At 42.0% G+C, this 18,845-nt stretch overlaps 2 protein-coding genes across 6 annotated transcripts in view; one reads left to right on the top strand and one right to left on the bottom strand.

The window, feature by feature from the left end:
- SAG (S-antigen visual arrestin) overlaps window positions 1–8,510 on the top strand; it is an 80,489-nt gene extending 71,979 nt beyond the window's left edge. For 2 of the 3 annotated variants that reach the window (XM_073674483.1, XM_073674484.1), the window contains 2 exons: window positions 482–537; window positions 7,263–8,510. In XM_073674483.1, coding sequence (XP_073530584.1) covers window positions 482–537; window positions 7,263–7,408 — 202 coding nt within the window. In that variant the 3' untranslated portion in view covers window positions 7,409–8,510. Of the gene's footprint in view, window positions 1–481; window positions 538–6,655; window positions 6,666–7,262 lie in introns of all 3 variants that reach the window. The other variant, XM_073674485.1, reaches the window with a different exon arrangement.
- Window positions 8,511–12,569: 4,059 nt separating this feature from the next.
- Window positions 12,570–18,845, bottom strand: part of YEATS2 (YEATS domain containing 2) — a 56,237-nt gene continuing 49,961 nt past the window's right edge. For all 3 annotated transcript variants that reach the window (XM_073674480.1, XM_073674482.1, XM_073674481.1), the window contains 6 exons: window positions 18,469–18,551; window positions 17,782–17,983; window positions 16,413–16,636; window positions 16,083–16,157; window positions 15,917–15,990; window positions 12,570–12,869 (listed from right to left, as the gene is read on the bottom strand). In XM_073674480.1, the coding sequence (XP_073530581.1) occupies window positions 12,746–12,869; window positions 15,917–15,990; window positions 16,083–16,157; window positions 16,413–16,636; window positions 17,782–17,983; window positions 18,469–18,551 (782 nt within the window). In that variant the 3' untranslated portion in view covers window positions 12,570–12,745. The remainder of the gene's footprint in view (window positions 12,870–15,916; window positions 15,991–16,082; window positions 16,158–16,412; window positions 16,637–17,781; window positions 17,984–18,468; window positions 18,552–18,845) is intronic.

Below are 18,845 nucleotides of genomic sequence, written 5' to 3'. Positions count from 1 at the left end.
AGAAAAATAATGGACGCATTTCGAGTCTGGCTGACTCTTAAACATAAGAGTCCGCCAAACTTGAAATGCATCAGATTTTTCTATACCCATGGTACTATTTTAATGAAGTGACAAAGATTACTTTAGCTTTTAATTCGCTTTGCTGGATTAAAAAAAAAAAAAACTTTTATAATCTCTTTAATAAAGCATGACTCTCCTGAAAGGTGTTGCCCAGGGTTAGATCTTTTGCTTTTTTCAAATAACTTAATCTCTGACCATGGATTGTTTCTGGTATTAGCCTCATACGCATAATTAGGAAGAGCTCCAGGTTTCAATATCTGACACAGCTTATAAAATACATGTAGAGCTGCTTCCAGATAAAAGAATATTTTTTTGTAATCTTGGAGAACCCCATAACCTAAATCCAGAGTGATGAGTTTCCTAGGTTGTTTTTGTTGTAGTACAACATGCATCTTAAGTCCGTCTCCTTTTTTCCCTGCAGTGAAGTCTCTACAGAACTTCCTTTCATTCTTATGCATCCTAAACCAGACAGCGGAGGTAAGTGATGACTGAAAATCACTACTGGAATCCTCCAATCATTAAAGTGTAAAAGAAAAATGTTAAAGGGAAGGTTTTTGCTACCTGATCTGAGAGCAGCTCACAGAAAAGGACAAATTCAAAAAACATCACAGAAAATAAAAACAGCCTTACCAACACCAGGTCAGATTACCAATGCACTAGCAGGATGCAGCAACCCCCATGATAAAGGAGGGAGCAGCACAGGTGCAAAATACTGATGCAACAGCCACTCACTAACCTACCAATTCATGGAGGGGGTGGCTGTGTAGTATTAAAAATGCACATAGATGGAGCTTGCATAGGACGTCAGTCACACAGGTACGTGTGATGCACAGTATCTGGCTTACAGCCTATTAATGACGTCCATAATTTTAAATCAAGCGGGCTGCCCAGCACTATATATGTGCAGCCCACAACACAGATGCCCCAATTCACCCAACCAAGAATAAAGGGCCTAGCTGCATCCTGCAAAAAATGGAAAAAATGCAATAAAAAGATGAAAAATAATGTATAAGATAAACACATTACATGACTTATAGGTCGATATTTTGGCCAAAATATGCAAGCTTGCAACCCACGTAAGGGTCCTCACACTTGCGAGTCCCTACTCTAAAATTAAAAACAGCGCCGCAGAAAAGGACATGAATTCAAAAAACATCACAGCATCCTGCTAGTGCATTGGTAATCTGACCTAGTGTTGGTAAGGCTGCTTTTCTTTTCTGTGATGTTCTCATGTGAGAGCAGCCTGAGGTAAGAAAAGAGAAGCTGAATCCAACGATGTATCACTTCGTTTACTGGGTGCAGCCATTCAGACACAATCAGAACTTTAGATTTAGCAACGGAGCAGAACTGAGAAATCTAACCCGCCAACATCAGGCTCTGTATATACAATGTCTATAGACAGTGAGCTGCTTATCACAGGAGGAGGCGAAATCTGACTACAGACACAAGCTCCTGGTGCTAAAACAATCATTGCAAATAAACGAGCTTGGTATAAGAGAGGCATCGCTGAAATCTGTGTTTTAACCGCTACCGCATGCTGTCTTCAGATTACATAGCAAAAACCTGCTGACAGATTCCCTTTAAAGAAAACCTCTCTCAATGAAAATGTAGTACAATCTGCAGTCACCATGTTGCAAGGGGAGCGGAGTCTATGATATACAGTTTTGTGAGACAGTGTTTATTAATTTAAACCTCTGCTCTTTCTGAGATTTTTTTTGTCAAGTGGGTGGTCCGATCAGTGACAGCCTTCTTCGTATAAGTGTGCATACAGAGAGCTGTCAGTCACTGATTGGTCGAGTGGGTGGTCCTAGCATCCTAGAAAGAGTAGAGGATTAAATGAATAAACACAGCTTATACTGAATCTTTTCTCACAAAACTATATATCAATCTACTCCGCTTCCCCTTGCTCTATAACACAGTGACTGCAGATTCGACGGCATTTTCATAATGCAGGTTCCCTTTAAAGGGGTTGTTTCTTATTTCTAATACCATAATGGCTATGATATTATATATAAATACTCTGCTCAAAAAAATAAAGGGAACACTTAAACAACAGAATATAACTCCAAGTAAATCAAACTTCTGTGAAATCAAACTGTCCACTTAGGAAGCAACACTGATTGACAATCAATTTCACATGCTGTTGTGCAAATGGAATAGACAATAGATGGAAATTATTGGCAATTATCAAGACACACTCAATAAAGGAGTGGTTCTGCAGGTGGGGACCACAGACCACATCTCAGTACCAATGCTTTCTGGCTGATGTTTTGGTCACTTTTGAATGTTGGTTGTGCTTTCACAGAAGTTGCTCAGGTAGTGCAGCTCATCCAGGATGGCACATCAATGCGAGCTGTGGCAAGAAGGTTTGCTGTGTCTGTCAGCATAGTGTCCAGAGGCTGTAGGCACTACCAGGAGACAGGCCAGTACACCAGGAGACATGGAGGGGGCCGTAGGAGGGCAACAACCCAGCAGCAGGACCGCTACATCCGCCTTTGTGCAAGGAAGAACAGGAGGAGCACTGCCAGAGCCCTGCAAAATGACTTCCAGCAGGCCACAAATGTGCATGTGTCTGCCAAACGGTTAGAAACCGACTCCGTGAGGGTGGTATGAGCGCCCGACGTCCGGTTTGGCAGTGGGTCAGTATTGGTGTGGGGTGGCATTTATTTGAAGGGCCGCACAGCCCTCCATGTGCTTGCCAGAGGTAGCCTGACTGCCATTAGGTACCGAGATGAGATCCTCAGACCCCTTGTGAGACCATATGCTGGTGCGGTTGGGCCTGGGTTCCTCCTAATGCAGGACAATGCCAGACCTCATTGAAGCTATGGACTGGCCCGCCCGTTCCCCAGACCTGAATCCGATTGAGCACATCTGGGACATCATGTCTCGCTCCAGCCACCAACATCACGTTGCACCACAGACTGTCCAGGAGTTGGCGGATGCTTTAGTCCAGGTCTGGGAGGAGATCCCACAGGAGACCATCCGCAACCTCATCAGGAGCATGCCCAGGCGTTGTAGGGAGGTCATACAGGCACGTGGAGGCCACACACAGTACTGTGCCTCATTTTGACTTGTTTTAAGGACATTACATCAAAGTTGGATCAGCCTGTAGTGTGTTTTTCCACTTTAATTTTGGGGGTGACTCCAAATCCAGGCCCCCATTGGTTAATGAATTTGATTTCCATTGATTTATTTTTGTGTGATTTTGTTGTCAGCACATTCAACTTTGTACAGAAGAAAGTATTCAATGAGAATATTTCATTCATTCAGATCTATGATGTGTTACTTGAGTGTTCCCTTTATTTTTTTGAGCAGTATATCAGTAAATTACTTCTTTTTATGGTTGTTTCCCTTCACTTTTATTGGTAAATGGCTATCCTGTGGGCATAAAGTTACCGTGACCACAATACTTGTATGCACATTACAGTTCCCAGAATTCTTGTGTCTGCACAGTGCGCTAACAAACTTAGGTGAACTATGTCCGGAAGGAAAAAGTCTGACCCTCTTCATAGCTAAATGTTACCTAGCTTGGCCCATCAGGGTTCTGCTCCATAATCAAGCCCTGTGAATTATTAGCACTTAAAGAGGTTGTCCAGGACTTTAATATTGATGGCCTATCCTTAGGATAGGCCAATGTCTGATCGGTGGGGGAATGTCACCTGCCACCCACGCTGATCAGCTGTTCCTGGTGTCGGAGGTGCCGGAACTGCTCAGTTACTATAAAGCTCTGTATAGTGGCCGCGGCCTGGTACTGCAGATCCGCCCCCTATTGATCTGAATAGAGTGGATGTGCAGTATCCAGCCGTGGCCACTATTCAGCCGAAGGAGCTGTGTTAAGCAGCTCCGTAACTGAGCAGGTTCGGCCCCCGATAACACCAGGAACAGATGATTGGCATGGATGCAAGGTGTCGCACCCCTCTAAGCACAGGCCATCAATGTTAAAGTCCTGGGCAACCCCTTTAAAACAGGCAAGTGATATTGCAACCATAGAGCCACATTATGATCAGAACCAAGGGTGATAGAGGCCCAAAGTGTAATGACAGGGAGATGGTAGGCTCACAACTCTGAACCAGTGTATTCTTATTGATTATCCTAATTGTCATAATAGTGAACTAGCTAACATACATAGATGGTTGGCAGACTCTAAGATTATGTTTCCACAATGCGTTTTGAACTTTGCATATTTTCACATGGTCAAAAACGCAGGTCAAGCAAAGTGGATTGGATTTATAGAAACCTCATGCCCACTGTGCTTTTATTTATTTATTTTTACGCTGCTTAAACTGACCTGCGGTGCGTGTTTCAAATCCACAGCATGTCAATTTCTCCTGCGAGTACCAAGATATTATGTGCAGATTTTCCCCATACAATTGTATTAGATGAGGAAAATTTACAGATAAACGCATGCGGCCTGCACATAACTGTATCAACAAAGTTTGGTCAAAGCCAAATACCAGGAAGTATAAAAAACAAAGCGGCTGTATTTGAAGCATAACAGAGCAACAAGAGACAATAGCCGTAGCATCAAATACGCAATAAAAACGTGAAAAAGAAATGCACCAAAAAGGCAATGAAATCAAATATGACTATATAACCTGAGTTCTCCCCCATTTTCTTTCTTTTCCCATATTCCTTGATTTATCTGAATTTCCTCACCTTAATAAATATTTCCTTCCCCATATAAAAATTATTGAAACACAAAAATGCAATGAAAAAAACCCCGCAAGTAACCAATTTTTCACAATTAGTGCAGAAATGCTGCAACAAACTCACCAAATCATGGAAACGTAGCCTTAAAGGGGTTTTCCCACAAACAAAAGTTAATTTTAAAAATTGTCTGTGTCTGATCATGTACGGAGCATACCACATCTCCTGGGCAGGGGAGGAAGCAAAAGACAATACAGACATTTCAGCACGGGATCACAGAGGAGTCATTTTCTGAGGTAAAACATTTCATTGATTGTTTTTAACCCCTTTAAAGCCTGTATTCATACACCCCAGGCCATCACCCCCTGTTCAGTGCGGGCTACGGCGCTGAGCCCGCACTGAACCGGGCACATGTCAGCTGATGTATACAGCGGACATATGCCCGCAACAGCCGTGGGTGGAATCACGAACCACCCACGGCTGTTAACCAGTTAAATACCGCTGTCAATCTCTGACAGTGGCATTTAACATTGCCACGCCGGAAGCACGGCATTAGCCCCACCCATTGGTGACCCCGTCACATGATCGCGGGTCACCGATGCGTGGGCATGACAACCTGGGTTCTGCAGCAGACCCCTGTGGTTGTCATGTAAAGATTGCTATGAGCGCCACCCAGTGGTCGACGCTCATAGCAAGTGAGCATTTCTTCTACACAGAGGTGATCTGCTGATCACCTCTATGTAGCAGAGACAATCAGACGGTTGCTGCTTCTAGTCTCCTATGGGGACTATATAAGCAAGCAAAAAGTGTAAAAAAAAAGTTTAAAAATATTAAAAAAATAAAATATAAAAAGTTTAAATCACCCCCCTTTCGCCCCATTCAAAATAAAATAAAAAAAACCCACATACACATATTTGGTATCGCCGCGTTCAGAATCGCCTGATCTATCAGTATGAGAAAAGAATTAATCCGATCGGTAAACGGAGTAACGAGAAAAAAATTCTAAATGCCAGAATTACGTTTTTTTTGGTCACTGCAACATTGCAATAAAATGCAATAACGGGCGATTAAAACATCGGATCTAACCCAAAATGGTATCAATAAAAACGTCAGTTCGGCGCGCAAAAAATAAGCCCTCACCCGGCCCCAAATCCTGAAAAATGGAGACGCTACGGATCTCAGAAAATGGCACTTTTTTTTGTAGCAAACTTTGGATTTTTTTTCACCACTTAAATAAAAAATAACCTATACATGTTTGATATCTACGAACTCGTAATGACCTGGGAAATAAGAATGGCAGGTCAGTTTTAGCATTCAGTGAACGTGGTAAAAAACAAAAAAGACAAACAACTGTGGTGATAAATATTGCACTTTTTTTTGCAATTTCACCGTACTTGAATTTTTTTACCGTTCTCCCGTACACGATATGGTAAAACCAGTAATGTCGTTCAAAAGTACAACTCATCCCGCAAAAAATAAGCCCTCACACGGCCATATTGACCAAAAAATAAAAACACTATGGCTCTAGGAACAAGGGGAGCAAAAAACAAAAATGCAAAAACAGAAAATCCCAAGGTCCTTAAGGGGTTAAACAATATTTTACCTCACAAAATGAATCATCCGCTGTCCTGTCTGTATACTCTTTTGCCTCCTCTCCTGCCCAGGAGATGTGGCATGATCAGACCATGCTCCATACACGGTCAGACACAGACCATTTTTAAAATTAACTTTTGTTTGTGGGGAAACCCCTTTAAATAACGCTGTTCATTCATTTTACCCTATGCTGGTACATGTATTATTCATATATTCATGAAAATGTTGTGAAACATGAGATATAGACAACAGATTCTTCTTTCATTGTGCGGATGATGATTGACAACTCTCTGCCTTGATACATCCAGCATATTAACTACATTATCTTCTTTTTGTGCCTCCTCACCCATGGCAGCTAAAGAAGGGTAAGAAATAAAAATAAGCTTAAAATTGGTGAGGAAAATTGAGGTGTAATTAGTTGTAGAAGTTGGGGGGGGGGGGGGGCGAAAGTTTATCCCATATGCTGAAGATGGCGGCAGTTACATCATTATACTAAGTGACTGCTTCCGCCTCTGCTAGTCCCACTTCTAACCAGGCATAATATAGTATATTCACATGACCGCCTCCATCTTCATCATATGGCCGCAGAGATCGCGGCACCCATGGTTTACCCAGCAATAAGATAGGCAGCAGGGCCTCTACTGTCAGAGAGGGAGTGCGATATGCAGGTAGTTCTGCTTTTCCCACCACAATGTCTCAGTTTAATGCATTTGACTACTTTAGTCCATAAAGTGAATAATCCCATTAAAACTCAAAAAAGGAAACCAAAGACCCCTCCATTTTCACAAATAGTGCCAGTGACAGCTCACTGACCCCCATGGAGGCTCTCTTCTAACACCCTTTTTATGTAGATCACAAGTAAGATTCAAGCGGTGTTACCCTTTAAATGATAAATAAACTGCATATACGTATATGAAAAGCATTGAATATCACTTAATAGTCCTTTTACTATTGTTACACAGCGAGCAAGAGGACGATATGGTATTTGAAGATTTCGCAAGAGACCAGCTTAAAGATGAACTGCAACCTGAAGAGAAGGAGGAAGAAGAAGACGATGAGAAATAAAATCTATCGTGATTGTTGTTTGAGATCATGCCCTGCAAACTAGAGAACTACATTAGGTGCTGTGATGTTAGAGAGAATTAGGACCAGGTGAACTTAAATTATATTCCTAGAACCATATCACCCAACATTTGCATCTGTGCTCGTAGGACACATAAGTCCACCCTTTTCTCATCCAAATCTGCAGAAATCTGTTTCACAGAATACCCAGAAACAGGCACATGGATGTGTTAGAAGTGAACCCAACAAATCCGATGTTTTGGACAGGACTTAAAGGTTCAGTTAACAACCTTCCTGTAGAACCTTTATGTAATGATCTGACCTTCTGTTACTTCCGAACTATTAACATTTATTAAGGTCATGAAAGAATAGTGCAGAGAACAACTTGGAAGGAGCTACAACTTCCTCTAATTATATCTTTGGCATCTGCACAGAAAAGCAAGGAAAGGTCTCTGATGGGTAGAAAGTGACACAATAGAATATATGAGCGAGTGGATTCCCACAAGTCTCATAGCAGTTGCATGGTCATTATATATCAATCCCATTACTCAGGAGCACAAGGATAAGGGACACAATGCTGCTAATCACATTACTACTAGTCTAAGGCATTGTTTCTAATTAATTATCACATCACTTAATAAGAGCTTTTATTTGCATTAACCAAACCTGTAGAATAAAAAGAATCTACATATTAACAAGGGTCTGACATGTGCAGACTGCACCTCTCAGACTACATCATTTTGTAGAGCATTTTTTTTAACGTTTACTGTTGTAGATACAGGAGGACATTACTGTCACTAAAAGTTTTTAAAATTAATTAAGCCATGTAAACATAGCATTTATGTAGGGCATCTGGGTATTTCTCCAGAACCTCCAAGAAGGGTATAGACTGCAATGTCAACAGTAATTTACATGTCCTCAGATTGTGCTTCTTTCACCGATAGTGTCCATCTTTTTAGATGAGGTCAAGAATGTAGTCTGAAAAGATGGACTATGCCGAAGTACAGTCTATGGCTGTCAGAGGATCCGTCTGAATCCCAGAGAGACGCATAACGGCAGTGCTAACAGGGCTTTACATGTACACAATTGTAGAATGTATAAATGTGGAAGGTCATGTTTTATGATATGTAATGAGAAAAAAAATTAAAATAAAGAGTACCACACTCCAACCAGTGGGATCATGACTTGTCTCATCATCATACATCAGTTATTGTATTAGTGTCCCAGTAATTGCTATAGCATTGCCCAAATTTGATTAAAAAAACCCAATTAGTTTATCGACGCCTTGTGTCATATGCAAATTATCAGCATGCAGTCAAGGAGGTGGAGACATATATATGCCAAGAAGTCAAGCTTGCCGCATCTCAATCCTGCCCAATCTGGCTTGACTGATGTCCCTGAGGACAGGATACCTCTTTCTCCAGTCTTTCTGTATCCTGAGCATACCTTGTTGATATCAGATTCCGGGGCACATACTGTGAAGACGGGTGATTGTGAAGAGGCGTCATGGGCACATTGCACAAGCAGTGCCATACCAATGCTTTTACTTCTAGGTGGAGACCTTTCCACAAAAGATTGTCTGTGCTTGGAAACCTAAATACCACTTACCGGTGAGGTTTTATTTTTGCCATAGGATCTTCCCAAAATATTAAGGTCATGTTTCCATGTAGCGTAAATGCTACATTTTTTTACATAGTATTTACAGGCGCTCTGGAACTGTGTTTTTTTTTCTTTTTGGTCCACTTTTGCCACCACTACAGGCGTGGGAACATGGCCTAAGTTTTCCAGGATAATACAAATTAACTTGTATTTCAAGTATCTGGTTTAGATTTGCTCTTACAGCCCCTTCAGGAGAAAAAAAAGTCATAATTACAGAGCATATATCCTCTCTGTTTACTCCACTGAGAAATCAGCATATAAATCTTCTTCCAGTGTCTCGCTTGCTGCAGCTTTTATTTAGAGATTCATCTAGTGTTCCCCATGATCTATAGAGGTTGTTATTCCATTATCACTTATAAACACTCATCAGATCAGAGCCAAATACTCCTTTTAATGATATAGACCGGAGTCTGTCCCACTCCATCCAGGACCCCTCAGGATTGATTTCTCTCCTCCTTTATACACTGCTCAAAAAAATAAAGGGAACACTCAAATAGCACATCCTAGATCTGAATGAATGAAATATTCTCATTGAATACTTTGTTCTGTACAAAGTTGAATGAAATGACAACAAAATCACACAAAAATCATCAATGGAAATCAAATTGATTAATGAATGGAGGCCTGGATTTGGAGTCACCCCCAAAATTAAAGTGGAAAAACACACTACAGGCTGATCCAACTTTGATGTAATGTCCTTAAAACAAGTCAAAATGAGGCTCAGTATTGTGTGTGGCCTCCACGTGCCTGTATGACCTCCCTACAACGCCTGGGCATGCTCCTGATGAGGTTGTGGATGGTCTCCTTTGGTATCTCCTCCAAGACCTGGATTAAAGCATCCGCCAACTCCTGGACAGTCTGTGGTGCAACATGACGTTGGTGGATGGAGCGAGACATGATGTCCCAGATGAGCTCAATCGGATTCAGGTCTGGGGAACGGGCGGGCCTGTCCATAGCTTCAATGCCTTCATCTTGCAGGAACTGCTGACACACTCCAGCCACATGAGGTCTGGCATTGTCCTGCATTAGGAGGAACCCAGGGCCAACCGCACCAGCATATGGGCTCACAAGGGGTCTGAGGATCTCATCTCGGTACCTAATGGCAGTCACGCTACCTCTGATGAGCACATGGAGGGCTGTGCGACCCTCCAAAGAAATGCCACCCCACACCATTACTGACCCACTGCCAAACCGGTCATGCTGAAGGATGTTGCAGGCAGCAGATCGCTCTCCACGGCGTCTCCAGACTCTGTCACGTCTGTCACATGTGCTCAGTGTGAACCTGCTTTTATCTGTGAAGAGCACAGGGCGCCAGTGGTGACTTTGCCAATTCTGGTGTTCTGTGGCAAATGCCAAGCGTCCTGCACGGTGTTGGGCTGTGAGCACAACCCCCATCTGTGGACGTCGGGCCCTCATACCACCCTCATGGAGTCGGTTTCTAACCGTATGTGCAGACACATGCACATTTGTTGCCTGATGGAGGTCATTTTGCAGGGCTCTGGCAGTGCTCCTCCTGTTCTTGCTTGCACAAAGGCGGAGGTACTGGTCCTGCTGCTGGGTTGTTGCCCTCCTACAGCCCCCTCCACTTCTCCTGGTGTACTGGCCTGTCTCCTGGTAGCGCCTCCAGCCTCTGGACACTACGCTGACAGACACAGAAAACCTTCTTGCCACAGCTCGCATTGATGTGCCATCCTGGATGAGCTGCACTACCTGAGCAACTTCTGTGGGTTGTAGTGTCCGTCTCATGCTACCACGAGTGTGAAAGCACAACCAACATTCAAAAGTGACCAAAACATCAGCCAGAAAGCATTGGTACTGAGATGTGGCCTGTGGTCCCCGCCTGCAGAACCACTCCTTTATTGAGTGTGTCTTGATAATTGCCAATAATTTCCATCTATTGTCTATTCCATTTGCACAACAGCATGTGAAATTGATTGTCAATCAGTGTTGCTTCCTAAGTGGACAGTTTGATTTCACAGAAGTTTGATTTAGGGTATGTGCACACGATGCAGAAATGCTCTGGATTTTTCTTGAGCGTTTCTGCATCTCCCTGGCAGGAAAAAACGCATGCGGATTGTACATGCGGTTTCCTGCCAGGGACATGCGGAAATGAAGCGGTCTTCACTTTCATTTCCGCATGCGGGTTGACAAGCGCTTTCCAAGCGATTTTAGCAACACTCGGAAAGTGCTTGTCAACTTCACACTATATAAATCCATGCAAACAGCATGGATTTATATAGTGTGTGAATGTCAAAAAATAAATATATACTTTACCCTCTGATGGCCCCCGGTGTCCTGCTTCGCTCGGTCTCGGCTACCGGCAGTGAAGACTGAAGGACCTGCCGACGTCAGCGTCACGTGACCCGTCACATGACTCTGACGTCAGCGAAGGTCCTTCTTCATTCAACCGCGAAGTGCCGGGAACCAAGCAGGAGCGCTGAGAGGGCCGTCAGAAGGTGAGTATATATATATTTTTTATTTTATTCTTTTTTTTTTAATGGTATCTGGGTCTGGATGAGAGTCCTCTCATCCACACATTAGACTGCATGGAATGCGCATCAGCATATAACAGTGATGCGGATTCCATGCGGTCTAATGCAAGTCAATGGCGCCAAAAAAGCAGCATTTCCGCAAAATTAATTGACATGCTGCGGATTTTTGAGCGCAGCGTTTACGCTGCGGAAAAATCCGCATCATGGGCACAGCACATGCGGATTTCAATTGGGGAACATTGCTGCCCTTCTACCATGCGTTTTTCATGCGTTTCCGCGGCGTTTACGCAACTGCAAAAACGTTGCGGAAACGCATTAAAAACACATCGTGTGAACTCAGCCTTACTTGGAGTTATATTCTGTTGTTTAAGTGATCCCTTTATTGTTTGGAGCAGTTTATTTTATTCCATGGTATTTTTACACAAGAACTAACAACCAAGATTTCATCTCTTAGTTATGATTTCCTTTATAACTCAGAGACAGCACTCCTTTCCAGTAAAACTCTATAGATTCTTAATAAATGATATTTCCACACTGAAGGTTTCAGATCCCTAATCCTGGAGACAGTGTTCCTGGTTCCTATCTGCAGCTCTACCTCTTTACCTTCAACTTCTGACTGACCGGACGTCAGAAGTAATGGTCACAAGCACTCAATGTATGTCTATGAGAGTCTCGTTCTGCCTTACATAGACTTACATTGCGTTGTGACTTCCGGATCGCCAAGTGAGCACTGGAACGATCTGGCAGAAGACTAATTGGAGCGGCGCCGATAAAGGAAGATGACAGCGGCTGGTGAGTACGAGACTAAATGCAGGAAACTTAAATTAGTGGCAGCACTCCAGCAGTAAAATAAAAAGAAATGTTAGAGTGGGGCTTTAACTGTTTTAGGTTTTCCAGAATACTTACATGAGCGATTCCTCACAACTTTACAATCAATGACAAAATGACCATACATATTATGATTTAGTTTCAGAGACACCCATGGCATACTCTACAGACACCTACACAGGACACTCAGAGGAAACCACAATCAGGACAGACCGTAATCATGACAGATACCAGAGAAGGGAGTTTATTCATTATTTCATTATTTTAGCTCTTGAATAGATGCGCTCAGATATATACATATGTAAATGGGAGTTGTACACCGTTATGTAGTGCAGCACAAAACCAAAAAAATAAGAACATATACCTCTACCATACAAAAATATTGCTCGTTACTGTGTGATACTCTATTTCAATGGTAATGCATCGTCCGCATGAAAAGCCCCCAAGTGCCGGTTTGTGAGGAAGTCAAATAAAGGAATATTGCAAATTGCTTGATGAATGTTGGCAACGCTGATTTCTCTTGGTGCTCTGTTCATGACCAGAACAAAAAATAAAAATTAGCAAAATAGACAAAGAAAATTAATTGTAAGCATTATCAACTAGGATTAATCACAGTACACTATTACTGCTTAGAGACAGACTGAGGTACACGGCCGAGGCAGCAAGGTACACCGCCTCACTGTCTGTTAGCCCCATATCATTAAATCGAGAGACAGTGAGCGCTGACTATGCATCATTCGCACTTCTACTCCCTGTGGTTGTGCAATAAGGAGAAAAGAAAGGAGATTGGTGGGGACCGTTTTAGTGATTGCGAGGTTCCCACCAATCAATCCTTTGTTTAGATGATGTATCTTAGGGATGATAAAATGCTCCTTGATATCTTTGGCAAAGAAGTCCTTACCCATTTATTTGCAGCAGAAAGAGCTCATAGGGTTCCCACAAGGCCGGGACCAATGGGTAGACCACCTCGGCCAGTTCTGATTAAAATCCTACATTATAAAGATTGGGACATAATTCTAAGGAAATCCCCCAGCTTTGGTTCTTGGTAAGGAAAATAATTCTGAAATATGGTGTGGTTGGGATTTAGCCTCCACTGTGTGTACTTCACCTATCCCAGAGAAGTAAGCCTTTTAGTACATAAGATATCCCCTTTAAAAACATAGCTTCATTTAGCGATGACGAGGGCAGGTTTGTGGGAGTTCGATGCACAATATTCCACTTTGAATGCATTATGGTCGTGGTATATGTACCTCCTCCATACTGCACGAGCAGATCCTAACCATAAGGTTGTCCTCTCGTTAGATGCTGATAAAGTCTTTCATAGGGAGGAGTGGGGATATATCTGGGCCGTGCCAAAGGAGATGGGCTTTGGCCCTAAGTTTATTACGTGGATGATGCTACTATATAAAGCGCTGACCGCTAGAGTGAGAGCCAATGGAGAAATATGACAGTTTTGCACTTTGTAGTGGCACGAGGCAGGGTTGTCCGTGTTCTCCCCTACTATTTGTCCTTGCAATAAAACCTTTGGCTTGCATTATTAGAAAACACCTTGGGCTTGATGGGTTTAAATTTGGAAATAAGAAGGAAAGGATTGCCTTATGTGCAGATGATCTGTTATTGTTTATTGATAACTCTAGCATTTCTCTTCCTATTGTAATGGAAATTATAGGTAAATTTATGAATTTTCGGGGCAAAATCCAAGCTACTCACCCTGGTTTGGAGGGATATTGAGGGGGTGGATACGATCTCAAATATTCCAATAGTGCAGAAATTCAAATACCTTGGTATTTAGATTACAAAGGAGACTAAGGATTATATCCCTTTAAATCTGGTAATGACATCTTCAGCCTGGGGAAACTAACACTATTGGCTTAGGGCAGAACTAATCACATCAAAATGTGTCTTATGCCCTGCATTCGTTAGGCTCTTCACAACTCTCTGGTCTGCATCCCTAATTTCTAGCATCCCAATTTCAACATTTTAGAGGATAGGCTTTGGAAGGGATTCAAGAAGCAGGGACTGTAGTCTTGAAATACTTGGGGGGGGTACTGGAAATTCGCTGGTATTCTTGGAATCTCATAAATTTAAGGACACCTAAGGAGATTTTGCTACCCTTCATCTTATGCTTAAAACATGGTGGACCTGTAAGAAGTTACTGGGAATGAGGGATTGCTTGAAGTATACTCTTATTTGGAATAACCCTTGTTTGAGGGAAATGCAACTTCTGGAAGGGTTTGGGGACTGGAAAAAAAACAGAGAGTGAGGTATGTGTACCAATTGTATTTAGATGGTTGCTTCTGTTCCTTTGAACACCTAAAACAGGAATTTAACTTGGGCAATTCTGCATTCTTCAGATATCCACAAATAAGACATGCTGTAACAGCCCAAGATACCATTTCTGACCTCTCCATCTCAGATAATGGGATACTAGACTATGTGGTGTGGGATACAACAAAGAAGGGTATTATCTCCTTGTTGTATAGCTCTGTATCGCTGTATTAACAAAAATCCTGGGCGATCCAATGGCTGAAGTCAACATAAGGTGAGAGAGAGATGTGGGTCGTATTTCCAAGGAAGAATGGGATGAGATATCTTGGAATCTACAAGACCGGTATCTATTAATACAGCCAAGAGGAGGTCACAATTATTTTTGATCCATGGAGTCTATAGAACCCCAAACCATTATTTTGGATGGTTCTCAGAATGGATGATCGCTTCCCCATTGTGGGGAAAAAGGAGCGGATTTGATTCACATGTTTTGGTCATGCTCTCAACTGGGCGGGCTGTGGGAGAGTGAAGGAAGACTAATTTTGGAGATTTTTAACATTCAGGTTCCCCTCAGGTCTTGGGTCTGGTGGGAGATAGTGGAGGTTCCTCTCCAATTCTCATGCTTATAGCCAAAGTACTATACCACACCAGGAAGACCATCGCCAAACATTGGTTGGCAAGTAGTCCTCCCTCGATAGAAGAAGTAGTTCGGTGCTTAAATAGTACAATCCTAATGGAGAAAAGGCATATACAGTGAAGGAAATAATTATTTGATTCCTTGCTGTTTAGAGAAAAAAAAAAAAAAAAATCACATTGTATAAATTAAATAATAATAATAATAATAAAAACTACAAACCATTAAGCGTTCTGGCTCCTACAGACCAGTAAGACGCTCCTAATCAACTCATTACCTGCATTAAAGACAACTGTCTTACATAGTCACCTGTATAAAAGACTCCTTATAAGTGTTGGGATAAATGAGTCTAAACTACATACTAGGATACTGATTTAAGCTTTTCTATAAGTAGTGTTGGTATGTGTTATTCATTTTGTTTTATGTATGTGAAGTCCACCAAGAAACCAGGGAGGAGGGTTAGTTTTAAGAAGGGGGGGGGGGGGGGTTTGTGTGGATGGGAGTTTTTTAGCCTTTTGAATAGCGGCCATGTAAAAAGGTATATATATATTGCTCTTGTAACTGTTGTATTGTCCTGAAGTCTGTAATGTCAGCTGCTTCAATAAAGTTCTCTTGCTTAAAAAAAAAAAAAAAAAAAAACTCAAGCACAGTACTCAGAAATTTACTAACGTACCTTTTGCGCGATGTCATCTGATAGCCCATAGCTAAAGCATCCCGTAGCAAGTCACTGACAAACTGCTGAGTGGCCTGAGGGAATGAAGTAACAAAATAAATTAAGAAATCAAGAATGATCAAAAGGGTATAGGGTGACCGTAAAGTAAAATGGGAATAAAAATTACCTTCAACATCATTTCTTCTACTGGAGAGGCATACACGTTTTTATAGACTTCCACCGGTTGTAACGAAACCCCTATCTAAAAATGAAAAGAATGAATCTTTTGCAGCGGAATAGTTTCCTGGTTATACTCTGATATATTGTGTTTAGCATTAATAATGTATCCTATATCCGCACAGCATGATGCCCCAATACAGCCATTTTGAATAAGACAACCCCTTTAACGGTGATCGCTATACATTTTTTTTTCATGTTTGCTGAAATACCATATGACACAGGGGAAGATCATCAAGCAGTTTCTGAATTTCCTAAATCAGCAGTAATAAATCCGTACCTCTTGAGCTGTGTCTCTGATAAATTTGCACGATAGGCTGGGTGTCAAGTAAAATTTGACATCTTCTCCTTCCTCCTTTTCCTTCTTCATCTGAGGTTTGAGCTCTACTTCTGTGCTGAGGATATCAACATCTTCTTCCACTTCTTTCTCCTTTTGAAGAACCTTCTCTAGTTCCTCCATTTTTCTACAGAGAGCGTTGGGGGAGGAGTAGGAGGAGGGTAAAGCTGAAAATAAAGATGGGGCATAAATATTTGGAATTATAGATATATGAAATTTAATGTATATTCTCTGCCTTGTGCAGAGCCATAGGGAGGAAGGAATGACACAGGGACTCCAAGAAAACACGCGTCATCTCCGCGTGCGCTGCACTTGGCATAACACATTGTACAAGATTAGTGAAATTATTTTTAAGCTCTAAATAAATGTCGGATGAGTATGAAGTGGGTACAGGAGCAGCGGGTGGAATTACCCACCACCACCCCTGTGACTGGCGTGACTGCAGAGTGCCAATGGGTTATCATGGAGGATGGGGGCCTCTGTACTCCTAGGAAGCACAGGTATAAATCTGTACAGTCACATTATGCCACGGCACTGAAGGATTGCAAAGCGTCATATAAGCAAATGACTGCAGGCTCAAGTTCCCTAAGGGGAAGGGGGGCTATATATTAATATTGAAAATTAAAGGGGTTGCACACTTTTGGGAAAAGTTGTTGTTTTTACTTAAGTGCATGTATTTTTACTATTGAGTTTCATTTCAAATTTTGCACCTTCTACAGGCTTTTTTATTCCCCTGCACATTCAACTGTAATGTGGTATCAGGTCATAAATCACCTGAGAAGAGCTCAGAGAAAGGATGCATTTAGACATCCATACAAATTGGTCAGAGACTGGACCGCAATGCATGGACTGGCCTCGGGTCTCCTGACCCGAGTGTGACAGCTTCATATATTTCTATGAAGTGGTCACGCACGGGTCAGGAAGCCTACGGACAAGTTCGTGCATTGTGGTCCCATCTCGCACCAATTTGTATGGATGTCTGAATGCGCCCAAAGATAGAGAATAATAAAAGTTACAAATGTTCCTGTTAGACTGTCAGAATCAGCTTCCTGGTGGAGTTTTCATAAGTGAAGCTTTCCTGACACTAACCAGCACTTCCGTCATACAATGGCTGCTTGCGGAAGAGCATATCACCAGACCTGTCCATCAGCCTCCACAAATTGCAAAACCCCTGACAGGGGAAAGTTATGCCAATGAGGAACCGTGGGCAGCCTTTTCTCTCTGTATGATGGCGAGGTCAGGCAGACACCACTCTAGTATAACATATACACGGTCCTACAACCCAGCGCCTGGTCACAAAAGCCCCACTTGCCTGCCTCATTGTCTATACGAGTCAGCACATCTTCAAACGATTCCCGCTCGTCAGTGGCAGTGGCAGGATCGGGAGGGGTGTAACCGTGATTTCGACACCAATGTACAATTTCCTTAGTCTTCAGTGGAGCAAAATTACCAAATTTTGCTTGTTTTTCTAGGATTTCTTGTAGCTTCCTCTTCATAGCGATTGCTCGTTGCCACTAAATCAGGGATATAAATATGTGAAATATACAAAATAGGATAGAAATTCACTTCTAAACCTCTTTTTTTCTATGTTCTGATGTTTAATCAGATGCAGGATTAAGCACTGGTTACAGGGGAACATTTCACTATAATCAGCTGAACCATACAAGAGAATATGGTTTATTTATTTTATGGCTTATACAGCACTATTAATTTCATCAGCGCTTTACAGACATCATCACTGTCCCCATTAGGGAATGTAGATTGTGAGCCCCATCAGTATGTCTTTGGATTGAGGAAGTAAACTGGAGAAAACATACACAAACATGGGGAGAACATACAAACTCCTTGGTTTCACAAGTTCGGTCTACTGGTCCACAGTACGGCGCTGTGAGGACTCCATGTGCCAGGGAGCAGAGAGCAGGAATATGGATGTATGCATGAATGATAAGGGTCCACCTTCACGAGGTTAAGTGACAAACAAAACAACTTGAGACAATACCTCAGACGCTCTCCTTTTTCCAATGTTCCAACTATAATATTGATCCAGCGACCTTGCACAAAATGGGTTGCTACCATCTTCATCTATGGAAAATGAGAAAGAAAGCACAGACGTTTTAATAATTGTACGCAACTAATAATCTACTTTGGTTACTGAGAAGGAATCTATTACACCAAATAGTATAAGATAATTTGGCAAATCCACCCAAATTATATAAAATTGCTTCTTGATCACAATAAATTTAATTTCCATAAACTCTCAACACTATACCCCTGTTCAAATCTTAGGCAGCGCTGCTCTATATTAATTGTCTGGTCACACATGGTGACAGCAGAGGTCGCAAAACCTTTTTTTTTTTAAATAAATAAATAAAACAC

The sequence above is a fragment of the Phyllobates terribilis genome, unplaced genomic scaffold, assembly GCF_046119375.1.
Source record: "Phyllobates terribilis strain yellow unplaced genomic scaffold, ASM4611937v1 Scaffold_3__8_contigs__length_932513732, whole genome shotgun sequence".
Lineage (NCBI taxonomy): Eukaryota > Metazoa > Chordata > Amphibia > Anura > Dendrobatidae > Phyllobates > Phyllobates terribilis.
This window is presented reverse-complemented; position numbering and strand designations above follow the sequence as displayed.